This window comes from Cavia porcellus, unplaced genomic scaffold (assembly GCF_034190915.1).
Source record: "Cavia porcellus strain 051 isolate PalLab524CR breed Dunkin Hartley unplaced genomic scaffold, mCavPor4.1 scaffold_16, whole genome shotgun sequence".
Classification (NCBI taxonomy): domain Eukaryota; kingdom Metazoa; phylum Chordata; class Mammalia; order Rodentia; family Caviidae; genus Cavia; species Cavia porcellus.
Genome location: NW_026947499.1, coordinates 63669381 through 63692230, shown reverse-complemented (window position 1 = coordinate 63692230; position 22850 = coordinate 63669381). Strand labels below are relative to the sequence as shown.

The following is a 22850-nucleotide window of genomic DNA, read 5'->3' as shown; positions in this document are numbered from 1 at the left end:
GATAAAACTGACTTTCTCTTCTCATATGCTACACAAAGCAGGAAGGCACCTAGTAGATTTTGGGTATTCTTAGTGATCCTTCTGGTTCATAACCATAAAAAAGGAATTCTGGCTTATAACCAGCTATCAGTAGTTACTCATATGACAGAGTCACAGATTCAGAAATAATTACGTCTTTTACTCTGCACACAAGAACATAATCACCAAAAGACACACTACAAAATTTAGACACAATAATCATATATGCAATTTTCCATCTTGTCCCCTTTCAAAGCAGTATGGAACACAGATACACTTGTACTCTCATTCACAAACCACACAACACCCATGTGCTTGCACCATCTGTGGTCTGGGATTCAGGTCCCCTTTCAACTCCAGCCTGTTAGACCTGTGGAGCTAAACAGGCCCTGTGTGAAGGGGACTCAGTCTTCAACAGAAGAAGCCCAAACACACACAGTGACCATGTGTGAGGAGTATCACGAGGAAACAATGGGAGAACAGGCAGTCACTCACCCCACAGTACTGGTCACCATTAAATATCTGGGGTGGCAGCGGGTTCCCCTGAGCAGGTTTCTTTTCTGGGGAGATGTTTTTGTACATCCATTGCCTCTGTTCTTCTGACATTGTGATGTCCACCTCCTCAAATTCTATCTTGTTGGCTTCCAAAAATCTAACCACATCCTGCTGCTTCTTCTTTATCTATAGAGAAAAGACAAGAAATGCTCATGTAAAATCATAAGGATGCTTTTCCAAACAGAACTAGATTCCGTTTCTCATAGTCAGAGATACGAGGGGTACTTTTCACAGGTGCCCAGTACCAGCCATGCACTGGGGTCCCACAGAGGACCAATGGTGATGTTTTCACCTAGTTTCCTGGAACACAGAGGCTCAACTTGGACGTCTGGGGGTACAGACCAAGTGAGGCGAGACTCAGTCCTCCATAGGCCATCACCACTGTCCATCCTACTTTCACCTCACGAGACGTTACGCCCTCTGCACTAACCATGAATAGCCCACCTGAGAGGCCAGCACTTCACAGGTTCCTGCAGCAGCAACATTCTCATTCTTTCAGGAGCCTCTTTCACTCTCCACTGCTATAACCACCATCATGCAAACACCTTTCAGCTCCCAAAATGAAGATGCTCTCCACTGCCAGCTAAGAAACAACCGTGAACATCATCTCACAGAGAATTCTCACTTTCCTCCCTCTTCTGGTCCTCCCTAGTGCCTCCTTCAGTCACAGGGTCAGGACTGCTCCTGAGGAGCTGCCCACACATCTGCAAGTCTTCCAGGTGTTACCATCTTCCAAGCCTACAGGCATGCGCTAACTAAAATGGATGGTGATACGCAATGTCTTAAACATGGCATATGAGAACAAACTGAGTTGTTCTATGTGATTCTGAAAAATCTATACAAAGAACTTAAGGAGTAAAATAAATTCTATAAAAGCCAAGGAAAAGAATCATTTTGATCTCTCAACAGAAAAATGTCTCAACATAGGAAAAAATATGCCTGAAAAACCATCTTTCACATACTTATTGCCTCCCTCCTCCTCCTAAGGTCCTCCAAAAGCTTCAATCACACCTGACTCTAGATGCAAGTCTGCTTTGTACTTTTCAAGCACAGGACTTCTGATGCCTCAGTAGAAGTTCATGAATAATAAGATAGTATGGCTCATACGGACACAGAAAGCTGACAAAATAGGACGAAGAAATTACTGTACGTATGCATCTAAATTGGTAATAGCCTTATCTTGACTTCTTCAATTAGCTGCTTCACATTTCTGAAAAAGTTAACTTTTCCTCCAATTGATAACACAGTTTCAGAAATGTTACTATATTATCTTGAAACTTCAACTTGCAAAAAAATCTTCTATTCTATTTCTCTTTCTATTGAAAGCCTAAAGGTAGATTTTATTTCTCTAGTTTCACAGACAAGGAAACTGAGGCTATCTATTTTTGATGAGGATCTTACAACTAGTATGAGTTCTTATGAAAACAATCATTTCAGTTTCTGCTTAGCATTCTTCTGGCTACTCAGATGCTTCTCCATCTTCACAGCATACGACAGTATCTTTCATGATCCAGCTTCTTCGATGATGAAAGAAGTTATTTGCTTTGGAGATCATAAAACTATGACCTATAATCCCACTACCCAGGTAACCACTGAGAGGAATGAGTCCAAACTTTCTGTGTACATGAAAGCTCCACATCTAACATTTTAAATGTTCATTAGAGTGAAAAACATGAAACTGATACATAATCAAGCCTAGGTTTTCCAATATCATAGACAACAGCCAACTTTACTACAAAGTATGATTACTTTTAAAAAATCTTTTCTCATCACTGAGAAACTCAAAGGTAACACAGCTTCCTTATTTTCCCTCCTGTCCTGTTCACAGACAGGCACACAGGTATACACACACGTACATACCATGCACAAACTTATCACTACAACCTCCTACAGCACAACTGCACTTACCTCTCACAGGATCACACTGTAAAACAAACTGCAATGCTGCCCCTTCAGTCAGTCAACAACTTAACCTTAACACTATCCTCAGACAAGAAACATTTTCTGCAAGTATGAAATTTAGTATCTGCCTGAAAATTCCATCATGTCCACACACAATTACTACTCTGTTGTTGGATTCAGTATATCTATAACTTTTACCACTAGAAATAATGTAAGGAGTATTTGTCTAAGAGTCTTCCGGCTGCTATAAAGAAATACCGTATGCCAGATGGTGAATCTTTTGGAGCTTTCAATGATATGGCACGCATGCCAAAGGTTTGCCACCATTGCCATGGACTTCCTCCTTGATTCCTTGTGACCACTATCTTAAAACTGCAAGTGAAAAATAATCATATAATATTAAAATTCAAATACATCAGTAACACCATGCTCAGAAAGCAAAAGGTTGTTCCTATTAACAGTGGTGATGACTACTTGAGCACAAGAACAACTCAAGGCATTTCCTTAGTCACCAGACTCCGATTCCTTACATCTTCAGGAAAGGCTAGGTAAATTACTGAAAGGAAGAAATGGGAAGGGCAGGGACACCTAGAACCACAGTAATTAGCCAACACTACAGCCAACCACTCAGGTAGACAAGATGAGAGAAGTTTAAATCAGAGAAAGAAGTGTTTCTGTGGACATGTGTAACATTAGCACCAGGAAGGAAGATGAGTCACGCCAGCCAGCTATTTTCAAGATTTGCAGGAGCGGCCGTGGCCTGGAACTATGGCTGCACAGGGTGCCCCAGGTAACAGAAGCGTTTCCCAAGGGCAACAGGAAGCGGCCTAGGGTACTTCATGTGCTGGGTACGATCCCAGAGTTCAAGTAACAACAGTCAGTTCCTCCATACAAAGACTTTCATTCTTCCCATGTTTCAGCTTTTCTGAAATGAAACGCACCTTACAACGAACTACTTTTTTTTAAATCTACTGATTAAATGTCTGTGCCTGCACTCATGTCAATTTATCCATGAGAGGAAGGCACCTGTCAACTCAAATCCGAGGCTTTTACTCAAGCTGTGCGGACAATTGCTGTTTACCCAGGAACCAATTTCCTTTTAGTAGCAGACATCTGCTTTGTTTAGCTACAGAAATGTGTTTACTCAAATGACTCCAGCTACAGAGGATCTCAGGATACAGTTCTGGCCAATGAGATGTAAGGCACATGGTTTCGCTGGGGCTCTAGTTCATGAACTGGAAGAAAACACTGGTCCCCTTCTGCCCTCACCCTTTTCCTTTCTTCCTTGCAGAACTGCAGATACAGGGCCCGAACGTCCAGAAACCAATTCACAGAAGAGAAAACACGTACCATCCACTAAGGATGGCCAAGCAGAGAGCAGGATGATATAGCTGCCACCCCAGGCTTTACCTGCATAGCCTACTCTAACTTCTCCTTATTACAGAATAAGCTTCTAAAGCTTGTACCCAAATGCACTATCACTGATAAAATTCTAAGTTGCTACTTAAAATGCCTTCATACATATTGTATTATGATGAAGGTTTTTAAATAAAAGTTATTACTGTACAGTGGAGCCTGGAAATAAACTTTCTGAAAATATAAATTTAATATAAGTAAATGAATATTCATCACTGATTAACAGATACAGTTTTATTATTTCCTTTAAAAAGTAATGACGAAGGTGCTAGGCCTAAAATACAAAGGTATCCATGAAATGATGAGAGCTGCGTTTCACTTTCCTTTAAAATATAGGTCCTTTATACACCCTAACAAGTAATTAAAACAAAGAAACATGGCCAAATCTCGAGACAGATTCAGGTTAATGAAATATGGCCTATGGGCCAAGTACAGCCCACTGACTATTTCTATTTGGTCTGCAGCCAATAATGACTTTATATATTTGAGGGGAAAAAATCAACAGTATTTTTCAACATACACAGGGAAATGAAACACAAATTTCAATGCCATAAAAAAGCTTATGGGGAACAAAATGGTATCATTTCTTTTACATTTTGTCTATGTCTGCTTTTGTCCTATGTTGTAGCCCATACCCAGATGTCTCCCCAAAGTCTCACGTACTCATAGGTGGGGATTTTGAGACCAGGCTAGATCACGGGTCGGGTCGATAATACCGTGTGATAGTAAATTAGTTCACTGGTTTAGCGTAGTTCTGGGTGTGGCTAATGGGAGGGCCCCACTGCACAGTGCTGCAGAGCTTGCTGACACAGCATGCACATTTAGGGACCTGTAGAAGACGTTCGTAGCTTTCACTAGCAACCTCCTCACCCCAGGAGTCCCTAGAAAGTGAACCAGAAGACAGCCTAAATAAATTCAGCTGGACTTGGCTCACACTTAACCCCTATTTCTAAGTAACTTCAACTTTCATGATTCTTCTGCTGTACTTTCTTTGGCAGGAATAGTCCTTTCCCAGGAAACTGCCACTGGGGCTTCTGCACATGGTTTTGTGTCCCTGATAGAGGAAGCACATTAAGATGCCAGGCCTTGGACCCTGTCCCTATTCTTGCTTGGAGCCAGTATGAGGGCTAGTGGTAAAGGGTAGCCTCTCCTCAATAAAGGCAGAGACACAAGGAAAACAGAAGAAAAGTCCAGAAAAGTAGGCCCTGAATAAATTTTAGCCACCAGACTAACCAAGAGGAACCACACACCTTCCTCTGTTTAAGCTTAAGGTAGCCAGGTTCTCTGTAATTGCAGGTGAACACATTCCCAACTGTGCCACTCACCGTTTCAATGCTGTGGAGGAGGACAGAGGGTAGAATAAACCCTACCAAGCCATCTGCTGCCAACATTCTAATGATGCCAAACTCTACATGGCATTTCATAGAAAGCACTGTTTCTCTAGTTTCTACTTTAGTTTATCTTATTAGAAAGCAAATCCAGGTTACCAGGTCAAATCCAAGTCAAAGATAACCATTAAAGAGGCTGTCTTGCAAGAGACAGAAGCTTAGGTTTTAGGGAATTAAAATGTTATAAAAATGGATTAAAAGATACAGGGCAAGCTGGGTATGGTGGTTGGTGTACATCTATAATCTCAGAATTTAAGAGGCTGAGACAGGAGGATCACCACGAATTTGAGGACAGCCTGTGTTACATAGGGAGACCTTGTCTAAAAAAACAAAAACAAAAAAAAGTAATTTTGAAAATAAAAACATTATATGCAGTAAATTAACACGACCTTTTTTTTGGTACTGGGGATCAAACTCATGACCTTGTGCTTGCCAGGCATGCGCTTATGCCGAGCTAAATCCCCAACCCAATTAATATAATCTTAACAAGGGAAAGGCTGTGGTTGTTCATGTATCATTAGCACAGTCCTTGGCATTTGCTAGACATTCATATGTCAGCCCTAAACAAATACTATCCAGCTTGAATAAATACTGTTAACACCTTTTTTTTTTCTTTTTTACCAGTCAGTATTTTTGGTCCTTTCTCAAAACTTATATTGTTTCGTTTCTCCACATTTATAATACTAAATTATCTTTTCAATTTGTAATTTTTTCATTTACAAAAATCATAACCCCATAGTATTTTTCATATATCCTCTTCAGAATCAACATTTATAAGTACACTTTATATACCTAACACAAGAACACACACTAGGGAGGGATTTTTCAGTTCGAAGATTTTCTGTTTCTATAATCTTTATAGTTATTGTATTGCATCCATAAACTGTTGAGTGCTTATGCTAATATAGTAAAACACTGAAATTTTAAGCATGTTTAAAGGGGTTTTTCTTTTGTAAAGCAAAGTGCTCCAAATTTGTCAGCTGTTTCATAACAACAAGTGGTTATCCGCAGTGGGTACTTAGGAGTTATTAAAACACACATAGAGGCACACATGCTTACTCCCTCTCTTTGATTTGCCTCTTCAAGATAAAGATGGTACCTTAACAAGTATCATCTTGTTCATGATTAGTATTTTACAAGATGGAATGTTTGATATTGTTAACTTATTCATGAAAACAATGCTATCTCAAAAGTCTTTCAAATGCAAATTTTCAGTGAGCTTTTTTAAATGTAAAAATGGAACATCTTTCAGGTGAGTTCCTGGAATTACCAACGGACCTCAGGTAAGATAATACGATTTTAAATATCAGAATTTTAACAACCTTTGCATGACTGGTGAATCAAATTAGAAAAACTGTCATTGTACTTTATTCTAATTATGCCCATCCTTCATTTGCACCTAAGTATTTTGTAAATTATCTTTTCAGCAATGATACAGTTGAAAGCAAGCCTTCAAATTATAATATCCATCAGTAGCTCACACTGTTCTTACTGAAAAACTTTTTTGGTGAGAGGAAAAAAATACAATGCTTTATCATCACAAAACAAAATTAAAGAGAATTGTTTCAAGTGTATCTCACTGTTTTCATTGCTATTTTGTGAATATTTTATAAAGCACACATTTCATTACTAGTAATATGTGCATAAAATTTATTTAAAATATATGTATATCAGGGTTATATGCTCAGCTTTGGTTTTTGTTTTTTTAACTATTGTAGTATGTGATGCAAAATTTTTGCAGAACAATACACAGAAGGGTAGGAAGCAGAAGATGTGAGTATACAAACACATGCGATTACCTGTCACTTGCCTTTGCAATATTAAAGTCTAAATAAGTCTCTGTTCCAAATATTTGAGAAATATAAAATACTACTATTCTAACATTTCAGTGCCCTTTTCTTCTTTTGGTTTAAAAACCAGTTTATAAATTTCTGTTTTGCAAAAATAGTGGGAAAAGCTCCCTACTATATTTTCTTAAAATGTGGTTTAAATTTTGATATTCTCTGCCTAGAAACATTCTAGTATACTTACGATGACAAAAATTATCAGAAATAAAAGAAATTCTAGCAAACTAGCCAGAAAATTCACTGTAAATACAGAATTATACTCTTTGAGTGCTAACACATTTTCTACAGATGAATTTTGGTGAAATGTGGCACTAAATTTAGAGGCATAAAGCACAGGAATACTAGTGCACAGTGATACACTTAACACAGGCAAAATTGAGATAACCTCATGCTTCCAAAAGTCCTTTAACATTGTTTTCTCTTCATATTAATTCATTTTCCCTGAGGACATCACAAACTCCCACAACTTCAGCTCTCACCTCACAGGGATCTATCCAAACTCTGCATCTTGAAATTGGCCTCTTTTACAAGACCAAGCCTGTGGTTCCAATGCGTCTCTAGAAATTTATGTTTAAACATCTCACTGCCACCTCAAACTTCACTGGTTAAACAGAACACCAAAACCCTTGTTGGTACATATCAACCAACAATCTACCTCTCTCTGCTATTCACCTTCTGTGTCAACTATCAACACCACCACTCTGTTAACCACTCAGAGCAACACTGTAACTGCCTGAAAGTTCCAAACATGGAACTGTTCCAAAAAACAGAAAACCCTCATACACACATATCTGCACGTATATATATATACACACACATACCCTTGCAGAGAAGGTAGAGAGGGAAGTCTGTCCTCGGCCAGTGTGACATAGGTCCATCAGGGATGCTGCTCGGTTGGTGTGCAGGTGGTTCTGCTGGCCTGACGCTGTGATAATGAATGATGCAAACAGCAGCATCCTGCCCAGCAGGTGGCTGGTGAACTTTAAGTCATGTTCTAGAAGTGAACTTTGTGAACCAGAAAAGCACTGGTCTGTTATTTATTCCACCAAAACCCATCTCTTCATCTGTGAGACATGGGAAGTAATTCAGCAAATGGTAGAATGCTCATTTTTTGCTGTTATTATTTTGATATTTTTTATTCTAAGATTAAAACCTCAGGAGTTATTCTGTCTTTCAGGAAGCAAAAGCCTATGGTAGGCACTGGGGTATCTGGGTGCAGTACAACCCTATAGTTACGTACTTCTGCTGCACTCATTTGTACATCCATGGGTATATTTGGAAGGCCAGGCAGATGCCAGATCCTGGTCTAGGTGTGGAGTACTTACTTGCTCTTGCTTTTCAGCATGCCCCAGGAGAGTGACAGTTACAGAGGAGTCTCTATTCAGGCACCTATGGTGCCCAAGCCATGAAATTCCAGGTAACCAGATGCTTTACCACTGGGAACACACACATCAGTAAGGAGTTTCCCTTTTAAATAGGAGCACAATGTTGACTAGCCAAACAAACAGGCTCCTAGTTCACTAGCCAGGCTCTCACAGGCCACAGGGACAGATTAAAGCACACTGAGGTGAGAAGGACTGCAAAGGGTTCCTTCCCTGTGGGGATCTAACTCCTTATACCAGATCCATCATCCGCAGATGATGCCTGGACCCAGGAAAACACAGGTGCAACTCACTGTGTATGCTCACAAGAGTGGCTATTTCACACTTCCCATCTCTACTGAGCTCAGGGACACTTGCATTAGAACAAGAAAGTGGGAGCAAGGGAACAAGACTAGAGTCAGGTAAGAAACATAAGAAATTCCCCCCTTTGGTTCCTCCTGAGACTGTCTTGTTAAACCCATACCTGAACCAATTTAAACACTCTTTCTTTTCTTTTCCTTCCTTCCTTCCTTCCTCTCTCTTCTCTCTCTCTCTCTCTCTCTCTCTCTCTCTCTCTCTCTCTCTTTCATCGCACTCCGATGTCTTTTTCAGAACTATAGATAAAAATCTGGAAGTGTTGGGAACCATAAATTACAAGTTGAGGCTACGCCTCAGAGGCCTTAATAATGGCCTTAATGGTACCATGATGCTATGCTTCTCCAGGGCAAGATCTTCATCAGCTGAAGATCACTACCACCCTCTGAGTCATCAGAAGGGATCCTCATTAATTTAAAATCCTTCTTAGCATACGACCACTGCCCTCTAAGTCATCTGATAATCCCCTCACTATTTTCCTTGATGTAAAAAAATGTGATCAGTAAATACTGTGGTTCAGGCTGCTGTACCCTTTTGTTTGCTGTGAACAACTCTGGCCATTCTAGGGCCCTGCTGCCCACCATTTTGTCTTTTAACCTTTCTTTTCACTGTGCCCTATGATGCCTGGTAAGAAGAGACTGAGGCCCACTGAAGCGGTTCCTGATAAGGAATTTGATAATAATTAAATCTAATTAATTCTTTTACTTCCTTCCTGAAACCTGGACAGATGTCAGTTTATGGTCTTGAGTTTAAAGGGCTATTTCTCAATGTATCTTAACAGTTCCTACTATCCTTGGTGGTTGGTTCCTACTATCCTTCTTCACATGACAGGAATCTAATCCATCACTAACAAACACATTACCTGTATTTTCTGATTAGGAATCATATTTTACAAGAGTTTTGTCATTTCTTTCCACATTCTAGGCCAATTCTTTGTTTAACTTAAAAACAGCTAAGTAGGACAACGTCAGAACTAAATTAAAATTTTTATTTATTAGTTTACATTCCCTGTGTAGAGTTAGTACATGTACTTACACATCTGAATTCCATTTTTTATTCTATTTCCTTTTAGAAGAGCTCTGTACTTTGTATTATATAGCTTTTATTTGGTTATTTGTATTTTGGATTTCTCATAAGAAAAACCATGTGATATTTAAGCTCCTGTGTTTATTTCATGTAACATTGTGGATTTATTTCACGTAACACTGTATATTCATTTTCCCATAAATGATTCAAGATTATCTGTATCAAGAAAATTTTCACCTCAAATTTAATAACCTTATTTTTCGTAACTATGCTAAATGTTGAATTCCATGTAGTCACTTATTCACATTCAAAGCCTCAAATTATTGTCTTCCACAGCCCTCTCCCTCCACAATTCTTTCACTTCCAGGTACACTGCCGCTTTCAGCCTCCTCGTAAACTAAACATGAAGTCATTTCTTTTTCTTTCTTCACTTTTTCCTTCAGCTGCCACGTCCAGGCAACTCTATTCTACCTTTTCTGCCTGTTTCTCCCATTTCCACAGTCCCTATCCAGCTGCTATCCATACCTCCAAGAATTTACTGGTCTACCCACTCACTCCTACCAAAAACCAGACAAAAGTGTTCTTCTGAAGCACCGACTGCTTTTTCAGCTTCACAATTCCTCGCTGGCTCTTGGTTAAAAAGGAAAAAATGTTTCAGTCTCTGGGCTCCAGATTTGCAGGCCTCACACCAGTCAGGCCCCTCAATCTGACCCCCAAGAGTCCTGGAATCTGGACATACATTCCTTTCAGAACTGGCTATACCTCAAATCCCTGCTCTGCTATTATCACTCCATTTTTTCTCTCCAAAGTATGACAATCAGCTTGCTTAGAAAGACTTCTGACACACTTTTAGTTAACATTTATGTTGTGGTATTGATCTTAAAAGTCCTCCTTCCCAAAGAGAGCGCCACTGTTGAGGTGTGACTTTCTCAAGGTGATTGGGTCCTAGTAGTGCTATGCATGTCAAAAGATTAATCCATCAATGAGTTTGCCGCTGAATGTGCTTCCAGGAGGTAATGCCTGGTTGGAAGAGGTAGGGCTGTAAGGGATTCTTGTCCTCCTGTACCTAGCACATTCTTTCTCTGTATGTGTCTGTCTCTCTTTGCTTCCTGGATGTCATGCATTTAGCAGCTTTGCTTTACCATGTACTTTCCATCAGGCTGTTTCTGCCATGGAGCCAGACAACCATGGACTAAACCCTCTCAAATCAATGAGCCCAAAGAAATCTCTCTTCTGTTAAGTTGTGGTATCAAGTATTCTGCTTCAGCGATGGGAAAGTGATCAATACATTTTATTTTGCACCTTCTTATAGACATTATATTCTTTATGTTAAATAGTCACTGCACACTGATCATGTACACACATTAGTATTTGTGCTAGTTATGGTTCCAGATGCATTGTTGCAATTTGTAACCAGAATTGTGGAACAAATTCTTTGACTAGAATCATGGGAAGAATTATGTTGGTGAACCAAGTACCACTGGATGTCTTCTCCAGAGTATTCCATATAGTCTATGCTCAAATGTCATTCAATATGTCCATCTTGGAGGTAGTCTAAGACAGTAGTGGTGAACCTATGGCATGCATGCCACAGCAAGCTATTTGGTATCACTGTAAGGTCACCATCACAGGACTAAAAGATCAGATTCTGGAGGGAGGAATGAGTGACTAAGATGTACTCACATATCGTACATAAGAAAATTCAGAAAGGTGTAAATTTATAGTGCCACTACACACTCATCTGCACACCAGAGAGACTTAGATTTCATCTTTTACTTTGCCTACCATACAACTGACCAACAAGTCAAATCTGTTCTGCTCTCAAAATTTTTCTTGAACCCAGCCACATTTTCCATCTTCACTGCTGAGCCTATGCCATGCTATTCTGCATTGTCTTTTAGCTAGAGTCCCCCAAACTACTACTTACAAAAAAGCTAAAATAAATTGTTTAAAAACATAAACCTCATGGTTTCATAGCTCTATTAAAAATCTTAACAACTTCCCATGCTCCCTAAGATAAACACTATAGGCCAGCAGTGACGACAGTTACCCACCGATCTGGTTTGCAGTTCTCTCCTTGCTACCCACTGTCACAGAAGCTCTTGATCTTAGTTGGATCTGGGACATGCGGAGGGCTTCCAGATCATAGGAGGGGTGACACCTAGTTTGTGATTCAGTAAAACTGAGGTGAAGGGACTTCATATTTTAACATAATGCAACATTATTTGGCCATAAAAATGAATGAAATACTGAAACATGCTACAATAGGGGTGAACTTTGAAAACAGGCTAAGCAAAAAGCACTTAGTCATGTTGTATGATTTCATTGATACAAGCTGTCCAAAACAGATGAACCTACAGGCAGAGAGGAGATTAGTGGCTGCCCAGGGCTGGCATGGTGAAGGTGGAAGGACTGATGGTTGATGGCTAAAGGATGGTTGTGAGGGTTCTTCAAAAAGTCCTTATATGGCTGAATGTCAAAGAGAGTTGATTGACAACCTTGTAGATGTTCTGAAAGCCACTAACGGTACACTTTAAATGGGTGAAGTGTATGGTACATTACTTATATTTCAAATAAAGCTAATTTTAAAAGTATTTGCATTTCTAACTTTGTAACAAGGTGATTCACAGATCAATGGGCCACTGCACTAAAACACTGCCCAGGTCTACCTTTATTTACTCAGCTGTACCATTCTTCCTGCATCAGAACTTTACACGCAGTGGTAAACAGCCAGGAAATCTCTTCCCTACACATTTTATCCGGCTAAGTCAACCTGTTCATCCTTATTGACCTCGGCCTCTCTTTTGTTATCCACTCAAATCAATCTTCTCAGACAAAATCTCCCAGGTTAGGAAAAGTGTTTCCTTTTCACACATTTTCACTGTGTCTAATTCTTTCTGTGTAACACTAATTCCACTTTTAATTAACAGGTTCCATAAACTGTACCTTCCCTGCTAGCATGCAAAGCAGGTATGGCAGAGGAATGCCTGCCCTGCTTTTAGATGAACCCTTGGGTCCAGCCATAAGAGTGTCTTGGTGATAGCTACACCCAGAAGAGAAAGGTGAACTTTAACACTGTTAACCATAAGTGGGCTGGTGACATGTCCAGTCCACCCAGTCCCTTCCTTTTGGTTGTCCAGACATGCAGCAAGTTCACGAGGAAAACATATAAGCATTTCCACTGGAGCCTCTAGAAGCTCACAGGGACAATACAAGGATGATGGACATGACAAGAGAAACTAGGATAGTATACAGACTCTAATTCAGCTCACCTTTGGCTTAGTGGACCCCACAGAACAGTGATCCAACTGGAATAATGACAGTAGATCAGGTTAGGGGGTTCACCATCACTGTTTGTCCATAAAGGAGTACTGAACCACAGGAAATGAAGCAGAAAAGGAACTTTAAAAAAATTTGAAAAACAAAACTAGACAAACCCAACATCTTTCAATTCTGTGCCACAATGGCTACATTACCAAAGAAAACCCCACACAAATTCCACTCATTTGTTTAGGGAGAAGGACTGGGGAATTCACTTGATTTTTAGTACAAATACATCATTCTGTGATTATATTACATCAAATACTCTTACTTTTTCTTTTCAAAACTTCAGTGAGTACAATTATATTTCACAAATAACAAAATAGAATTTTAAGCCAAAGTAGTTATATCAACTAATTCAAAGAGCAGCAATTGATTTGAAATTTTTAAAAGGCAAAATGACTTATACAATCTAAAAAGAAACCAGAGTATTGGAAATTTTTAATTTGGAAGATTTTTCACTTTTTTATTAGCTATACAGATTAATGGGCTTCCCATTGACAGAGTCACACAAGCACATAACATACTGAGGTCATTCTCAGCCCCTCATCACCCCTCACCCACCCTCCCCCTCTTGCTTCACAATGAGGAAGATTCGATGCCGTAGTCTGCTCATATCCATCACCCTACTACCTTCCCTTACACTCCTTCCTCCCCTTTTCTCTGTTCCTCTTACCAAAAAGTCATCTTTCTACTTGTCATCTTTTTTAGATTCCACATACTGTCCTCCTCAGTCTGGGGTATTTAATTCAACATGAAATTTGGAACAATAGTGGAAAAAAAATTCTGCTCTCACACTAAGTCTTAAAGTGTCAGCAAATCTTCCCCATCTGTTCATGTATACCCTGACAGTAAGGCCGTGCAGCCCCCCTCCCCGCCCACCCCCAGACAGAAGTGGAGACCCCTGGTGGAGACTCCCTGTCCACTCCTTAAATAAGGCTGGTCTGGGGATTTTCTTTGTCAATGGATATTTCTTGGCCTGATGTAAGAAGAGTCCTGAAAAGCACTTAGTGTTGGTACTTTTGCTACTCTAGAATGTTAGCCTACCACCAAGTGCAGAAGTTCAAGCTAGCCAGCCAGACAATGCTATATACATGACTGTTACCCTCTCACTCTGCCCACCCCATCCCTCAAACCTGCTGCGGTCCCTAGAGTGCTTTCCAAACCTTTGCTGATGTCCTGTCCACTTTCTTAAGCTCCACTCCATCACTCTTTTGCATACGCCATCTCTCTCCTGATAGGACCCTGAATAACACACTGTTTCTGGTTATTCCAGATCTCCAAGCATCTTAAAACTTCATTTCCACATCTCTTGCCTGGCCTAAGACTCTCCAGAGTCTACTCTGACAACACAAGGACGTTCTCACTGTAAGCCTAACATTTAATATTCCTTATAACAAAGATCTCCACGACTTCTTCATGAAATCTCTTCCCACTGCTCCACTCCCTACATTTATTTGCTCACTACCGTGACTGTCTTAGTTACTTTTCTTGTTGTTGAGACAAAATACCCATACCCAAAGTTAAAGGGGGAAAGGATTATTAAGCTCACAGTTTGTAGAAGTTTCAATCCATAATCAGCTGGCTCCAGGGTAGGACAGGTTGCCAGAGGGGCATTACAGAGGAGAAACAGTTCATGATGGGCAGAAGACAGCAAAAACTAGCACGGAAAGGAAGGGACAAGCTTCTTTTTGTCTTTTATATTGTATGTACGCTACCCAACCTAGGGTGAGTGTAGCACTCACACACTTAAATCTCAATATTGAACCCTGAATCAATGACAAATGTTAGATTCAGTCACCTCTGAGAAGCGACCCCCCCCCATACCTATGTGAGGCTTTAGGAGAACATCTAGACACAAACACAATAGTGAATACCTTTAGAATTCTTAGTTTTCTCCATTATCCTTGCTTTGAACACTCCCTTGTGCTCTTAGTATTCAAGTCCTACTCTATCTATGGGGCCCAACTACTGTATGATTCAACAACTCCACTACTGGGTATGGATCCAAAAAAAATGAAATGAGTATGTCTAAGAGACATTGGCTCTCCCTTATTTATTTCAGCACTATTCACCATAGTCAAGAAATGAAAGCAAACTAAGAATCTATCAACTCTGTAGAATAGTATTCAAACATAAAACAAATGAAATCCTATCATTTGCCACAATACAGATGGAAATGAAGGTCATTATGTTAAGTCAAAAGCCACACAAAGAAATACAAATACTGCATCAACTCACTTCTCTGCAGAATCTAAAAGACGTGGTCTCTATAAAGAGCAGAATGATGGTTACCAGTGGCTAGAAGAGCAGGTGCAAGACAGGGATGGAGAAAGGTTAATCGATGGGTCCTAAGTGATGGAGAAATGTGTGACTATAGACAATGATAATGTACAGTTTTTATACCTTGTACCTAGATGTCCCTGGCCCAAGACTCATGTGGATACAGGTGGGGCTTTTTGAGGTGGCTGAATATAGGATGCACACATTATGGGTGTGATACTGGAACTAAGGATGTGTGACTACTTAGTCCACTGATTGGTTTAGAACAGTACTGGGTAATGATAATGGGAAAGCCCACCATGGGCCTTTTATTCTGGAAAGAATAAACAGGAGAGGAAGGCTGCTTCTGCTGCTGCTGCTGTTTGCTCCTGCTCACCCGCCATGAACTGTTTCTCCTCTGCCATGCTATCCTGCATATAGACTTGACACCTCTACAAACCATGAGTTGAAATAAGCCCTTCCTCCTTTAACTTTGAGGGTTGAGTATAAACCAGAACAACAATGTAATTTTTAAATACTGAAAGAAAAGGGTTTTTGGATGGTCTATCCCAAAGAAATGATAAATGTTTGAGGAGATAAGTTTATCCTGAACATTATACAGTGTATTGAAACATCATCCAGTACTCCATAAATATGTATAATTTTGTCAAATTTTAAAATAATAAGAAAGACCCTATCGATCTCATTATCTGGGTGGTCTGTTATTGCTTCTATGTTTTCTCTTGACTATAAACAGCACTTTCCTGTGTTCTTATGTCTAGAAATTTTTTATTGTATACTAAACATTGTAGATGATACATTATGGAGACATAAGCTACTACGGAGGTAACAGTCTTTTCCTTTTCATTGCAACTGACTCTAGTGTTACATAACAGAATGTATTTACTTGGGTTTATTTCTTAAGTATTTCATACTAGTAATCTATTTATCACTTACTTCCAGCACAAAACTCTATCTTTTTTGTCTTGGGGTAAAAGAAAAAAAAAAAAGAAGAAGAAGAAACAAAACAAGGGAGAGCAGGAGGGAAGGGACAGAGGGGGAGTGACAGATGGAACCTTAGCAAACTCAGCTCTCCAAAGATTCTAAAGGTAACAGGCACAAGCACATGGCTACAAGCTAAGCATTCTTCACAAACTCACACAAACTGCTAGTCCAACAGTCACACAAGAGTACAGATTATGAGCAAAGATACACAGACTCACCAATACCAATGCCAAGAGCACAGAACTTTTTCTGGTCAAAAAGAATGCAAATGAGCCAAAATGCACTCTCCTGTTTTGTTTTGTTTTAAGGGACAGCTGCAAGCCTCACAAAATAATCACAAAGGTGACCTTGTGCCAAAGATACTGAAGTGTTTACAATCCTGAAAGGCAAGGACACACAGAATTTGACACATAAGGTCCAAAATGCATGAACTACAGTTTCAAATGGACAATTATCAGTTCAAGTTATGGTCCAAGGGCAAACAATTGAAAGTGTTTCTAAATGGAGATAGTCAAGTGACTGAAAGACTAAAACCAGAGACGGAGTAACTGACACCAACACGCTCTTCTACAAGTTACTGCCCTTGTCAAAATGGGCACTGGATGGCTTTTTTTTATTCTTGAGTCCATTCTCCTCTGCTTAGAGGTTTTCTGTACATACCGTATATTCAGGCTCAGAATGATGCTTCTGAATACTTGGTGTGTCAGACACCTGAGGACGCCCAGAATCCACTCTGACTCCAAGCTCTACCTAGGCCACTCCTTGCCCAGCTCATTTCCCAGCTGTGCACTGGTATCAGTTGGTCACAGCCTCTCAAAATCTCAATGAAAAAGGACCCGTTTGGTGTTGTTTTAATATTCCAATCTGTACTTTTATAAAACAAGAGAAAGTATTTCTACAAATAGAAAATAAAGACATACAAAACAGAAGTGTTTAACGTTCATTATTGCAGTTGATAAAATTACTGTCAGACTGCCATAATAACTTCTAAGTAATTTTCCTCAACTGAGTGCTCACGAAGTCTACTCCAGGGAACACACCTCTAGTAGTAGTCCTCCAGACTCTCCTCCAGGTCTTGAGCACTTACTCTCTGTGGCTCCACATTGCCCATCCTTCCTGTCCAAGTTCTGGGCATCCTTTGTGATGCAGTCTGAAGCCCACAATGTGAAAGCAATGTGTGCCTCTCCATTGGAGTTGCTGATCTCCTCAGTGACATGTGGCCATGTCTGGAGATATTTTTGGTTATCACAACTGTTAGTGCAAAGAATTATATGAAGAAGCAAGGAATTCTGCCAAACACTATGAAATGTAACAGATACCACCTCTGACCATGCACAAAAATTATTTGGCCCAAAATGTCAATAGTGCCAAGGTTGATGTGGCAGACTGACAACTGGTAGTCAACTTGTAACATCCAGCTGGACCGAATCAGCATGGTGCTGGGTATGGAAGGCCCACCTGAGGATTACGGCCAACAGCATAAAAAGAGAACTGAGGGGAAGAGGGTATGCTATAGATTCTCCTGGAGAAGCTTGTCACATTGGTTTTCCCTATATGAACTCAACTATTCTAACCTTACCAGAGGAGCTCAGATTCTGAGGATAGCTGCTGTTCTTTTGGGGGAAACTCTGGTCCTTATTTTCAGTGTTGCTTCCTGGCTCCAGTGCAGATTCCTCAGTCCCCTGGCACAGATCTGTTACCTACTGGTACAGACTTTCTAGTTTCCACTATTGACCTTTGGCCTTCCCAGTGCAGATCCTTGATACAGACTTGCATGAGACACTGTTGTGGGCTATGGGCCTCCAGTTAAGACTTGTGAAGGACACTGCCATGGACTCTAGGTCTTCAGCTGGACTCATGCAGGACACTGTGGATCCAGGCCCACAGCTGGATTCTTTGGGTCTCCAGGGTGTAGACAGACCTCCCACACTCTTTTGCATTTTACTCTTTGGGTGAATATTACAAAATAATCCCATACATTATGTGTCCTGTATAAATGCCTTCCCCTTGTCAACTACTACGATAGTCCAAAGTACAACCACTGCCCTTCTGGGTCATCTCCTCCCTGAAATTGCTAACACAACCATGGTCATCACAAACCTAGTGTTTAATGAGCCAGCACTATGTACCAACAAACAAATGTGCTTGTGCCTCTTTCTCCACTTTTATCATAAATTCCCCTAGAGGATGAAGACAGTGTCACACTTGCATCCTGGGTTTCAGGAGACTGCTGCCCAGAATGATGTGGTCCTGATTACCTCCTTTCTCACCTGTCTGCCACACTGCAGTCTTCCTAACCAGTTTCTCCATGAACAAAGTATACAACAAATTACTTGGAGTCTGTGTTTTAAAAAAAAAACAAAAAACAAAAAACTGTATTACTTAGTGATGTGAAGCCACACTATAACATTAGCAGAAATATGGAAGGAAAGATGTGGGTGGTTAAATTTTACTGTTTTTACATTTTCTGTCAAGATTACATGTTTACTTCTGAAAGAAAAAAGTCAGCCAAGCATACAATATGAATTTATGATTACACTATTTGGCAAGATTCTCTGGAAATTATATACAACCCCTCATACATGAGTTTCCTGCTAATTAGAGGATACTTTGTAGAAGCGCTGTTCCAGCAAAACTTGCTGTGATAGTCAAAAGCCCTGCAGTAAGGAGGAAATTCTGCTGAGGATAGTGCTTTCCACAGGCTTGGATCATAGGACTTCAGCCAGAGGCCATGACTTTATCCCTGCCCAGAGGAGCTGCTCTGCAACAGTGCGTCCTGGAATGCGTCATTCCTGTTTCCATGTCAGCGAATATTCCGCCACACAAAGAGTGAGTCTCAGACGACTTTGCAAGTGGTGTACTTATACTTATGAAAAATAACCTGAGAAACAACAAATCGCTTCCATGATTACACTGTATAGACAATATATTATTATATAATAGTTTACGGTTCTATGGTAGGTGTGTATTGATACACCTAAGGGAAACGTAGGGCTCTTACTATATTCTGGGACCAGCCTCCTGTCCTGGGCTGGCACATGATCAGCTCTCTTTCCCTTCTGTGGGCTTCTGTGCAGTGCTAGTGTCACTTGTCCGCTGGAAAGTATAGCTACTAACTTCAGCTGGACACTCTAGTGTATTCAGCTCTATAGGGAGCTTATCTTTCTCAACTCTCTCCTGGCCCTTGCTTTTCTCACAAAAGACCCTCATTCTTGCATCCCAGGTAACATCATTTCTGACTTGGAGAGCACTTCCCAATTCTGATCTTTCCCTCAAATTGCTGTGTACCTTCAGCCATGTAATTCTCCTATTCCTCTTGACTCAAAAGAGTAAAGAAATTAAAATTAACACTGAAGGGCAGAGGAGGGAGTAGGAGAAGGAGGAGGAGGGAGAGGAAGAGAGGTAGAGAGAACAGAGTGGGACAGGAGAAGAGAGGGAGAGAAAAAGAAAGGGAGAGGGGAGAAAGAATGAATAAGAGCCAGAAGAACATGCTACATGCTGCCCAAAGATATGAAGAAAGATGAGCGACATGGCCTCCCGCTGGACACAGTGCCATCTGCCAGAGCTGGCCAACAAGTAACTTCCAGATGAGACTAGCAGTAACGAAGCCAGGTCCACAGCGCCACAGAGCCCACCAAGTCTTCCACAAGCAAGGTGCATCGGGAGCACTGGGAAACCACACAAGTGTGAGCAAAGAGCAGAGCACACGTGGGGAACACGCAAAGCAGCAGCACATGGTAGGAAAGAAAAGCCGTGTGCGTTTTACCAGCAGGTGGAAAGGAGGGACGATGGGAGGTAAGAAAGGAGCTGCAACGTGAGGGAAAGGGTTAGAGGTAAAGGAGCCACTTTTTTGTGGAACTGGAAAGCAAGGCTTTCTGCATAATGGAAGCTCATTTCTTTTACACACAACTATCTGGTTATATTTTTACTTTAAGCTATTTTTAGAAATCTTTCTAAAATGTACCATGTGTGTTCCCATACTGTTAAGCAGAGTACATCAAACCAAAATATACCAAGCCTTATTTAATCTGTTCCAAGAATCATCATGATGCTCTACTTCTGTGCTGTGATGTAGTGCTCAGAAACCTCAGAGTCCTTTTATATGTAAAAGTTTGCTGCTTCCTCCATCTAAAGGAGTTTAAAACTGCTTTTCTGGGATCCTTCAGTTCTGGAAGCCCAGATCTCTGAGCCCCAAGCCCCAGCCCTGAGCCCTGTGCCTCTAAAGATTGCCTATCACACTGAGGGTACTCTTTCAGGGTGCACAAGGAATGGCTGCCTACCTCCAGTGCCCCAGCTTCACTCCACCCCAGGGTTCCACAGGTCTCTTTCTAACTGGAAGTATAACACACTAAAATTACAGTATCTTACCAACATGAATTCCATTTAAGAAACGGTGAAACAAACCATGTCCTCACAGTCCTTATGTTTGCCAAAGCAGCTTTCCATCTATAAACCCAATTCTCATAGAAACTATATTTCCTTTACTTCCATTTAATAAACTACATCTTATCAAGTTGTCTAATAGGAAGCCTGGCAGAACAAGATAAAAAGAACAGTCCCTGACCTCAAAGAAGCGAGAACTGGAAAGGCCAGGAGTGAACAATACTGGGGCCACAGGGAGCAGTCCCACGGGCTATGCCATGGAGGGGCGTGGAAGACAGAGGGAAGTGCCACCCACCCAGCACTGGGCTTCGAAGACAGGGGAATGAGCAGGGGGTGTCACAGACGGTGCAAGGAAAGTGACATGCAAAAAGGCACAGCGAGCAAGGCTGAGACAAAAAGCTGGCTGGTACATACAGCAGTGAGAAAATGCTGGTGCAAAGGTTGACTGGAAGCAGATGGGAGTAGGAGACACGAAGCCATGCCTTGAAATTAGGCCTTGAAGCTGTAAACTCCTCCCGAAGGCCTGCGATGATTCTCTGACTTTCTGAGTCTAGAATATACTTGATCTGATGGGCTTTCTCTCTTTCTTCCTCCCTTACTCCCTTCCTTTTTCTCTCTCCCTTCCTCTCTCTCGCTCTCTTTCTTTTAATGGAAAAGGAATTTAAAAGTAAACTATTAACTGTCTCATCCCTGTTAATTATCTCTTAGATCTAAGTTTACTATTAAAACACCAGAGCGGAACTAACCAGAGTACTCATTCCTCTTGTTCTCAAACTTCAGTTTCAATACAAAGTATAAAAAAAAGAAGCCTCTAATTTCAAAGAGAAATTTATACAGATATATAAAGCCATAACATTTCTTTGACAAAAACAGAACACAAAAAAACAATAACACCTGTGGCAGCTCACAAGCTCATAAAAATATTTCAAAAAGAGTATTTCAGTTCTCAAATGAAGAATTTCAAGTGAAATTTAAGTAAGACAGAATCTTCAAAATGGCCACTTTTGCAACTCAATTTTACCCTCCAGGGAGCACTGAGCATGTCCTCTCAGGATGGTTGGGACATTTTTGATTGTCACAACCTGGGAACAGGAAATGACCAGTAGGCCCAGACTAGATGAGCTGCTCTGTGGGTACAATACACAGGACAGCTCCTCACAACAAAGAGTACCCGGCTTGATGAGCCAACGGCAGCACACACAGTCTCTAGCTCTGGGCCTGATCAAAATATTGTCGTGGGCATACAAGGCTTTTTAAGGCTTTTCATAAAATTGTGACATAGAATAAGCTAACCTCAGAGCCGCAGTTCTGAGACTGCAGAGTGACTGGGAAGTTAACATGAAACTAGCACCAAACACACAGCAGTCACTTTCCCTGGAACAGCAAGCCTCACAGAGAGTGGGAATTCAAATGTCCACAGGAATCAGGCAGTTATCACAATGGAAGAAGCCACAACAATCTACCACTACTCATTCAGGGCCACTATTTTTCTTCCTTTCATAAAATAACTTTCCCAGCTTCTATTCTTCACAACACATATATGCAAAACAAAACAAAAAACTCACTTCATGTTTTATGAAAAAGCATAATAAGCTCAATAACAAAGGCTCAGATTTGACAGAACCAGCAAATAATGAGGGGCCATGGGGAAACCTAAAGGTACAAGCCAGGATGAAGGGGCCACAATGGGTCCAGACCATGCTGCCATGATGGGGCAAGGCACCAGGATCCACAGATCTCAGCAGGAGCAGACCCTGTTTGACTGAGCAGGTGTATCCCAGTACTTAAATTACACTTGGTCTAAAAAAGTTTTTGGACTCTATAACCCAAGTGACTTCTAGTCTACTCTAACCTTAACAAACAATGTCAGGCTGAGATCTTCCCAAAACTATGTTCCATCTAAATCAGAACCTATTATCTGAGTAGCAGAGCAATTTTTAACTTAATTAAATCTTAATAGCTCATTTAAAGTAAAAAAAAAAAAAAAAAGG

General features: G+C 40.6%; 1 protein-coding gene across 3 annotated transcripts in view; it reads right to left on the bottom strand.

Moving 5' to 3' along the window:
* Sh3bgrl2 (SH3 domain binding glutamate rich protein like 2) overlaps nucleotides 1-22850 on the bottom strand; it is a 64493-nt gene that overhangs the window by 20561 nt on the left and 21082 nt on the right. For 2 of the 3 annotated variants that reach the window (XM_013142128.3, XM_063226932.1), the window contains exon 2: nucleotides 514-699. In XM_013142128.3, coding sequence (XP_012997582.1) covers nucleotides 514-699 — 186 coding nt within the window. Of the gene's footprint in view, nucleotides 1-513; nucleotides 700-21273; nucleotides 21478-22850 lie in introns of those variants that run through there. The other variant, XM_063226933.1, reaches the window with a different exon arrangement.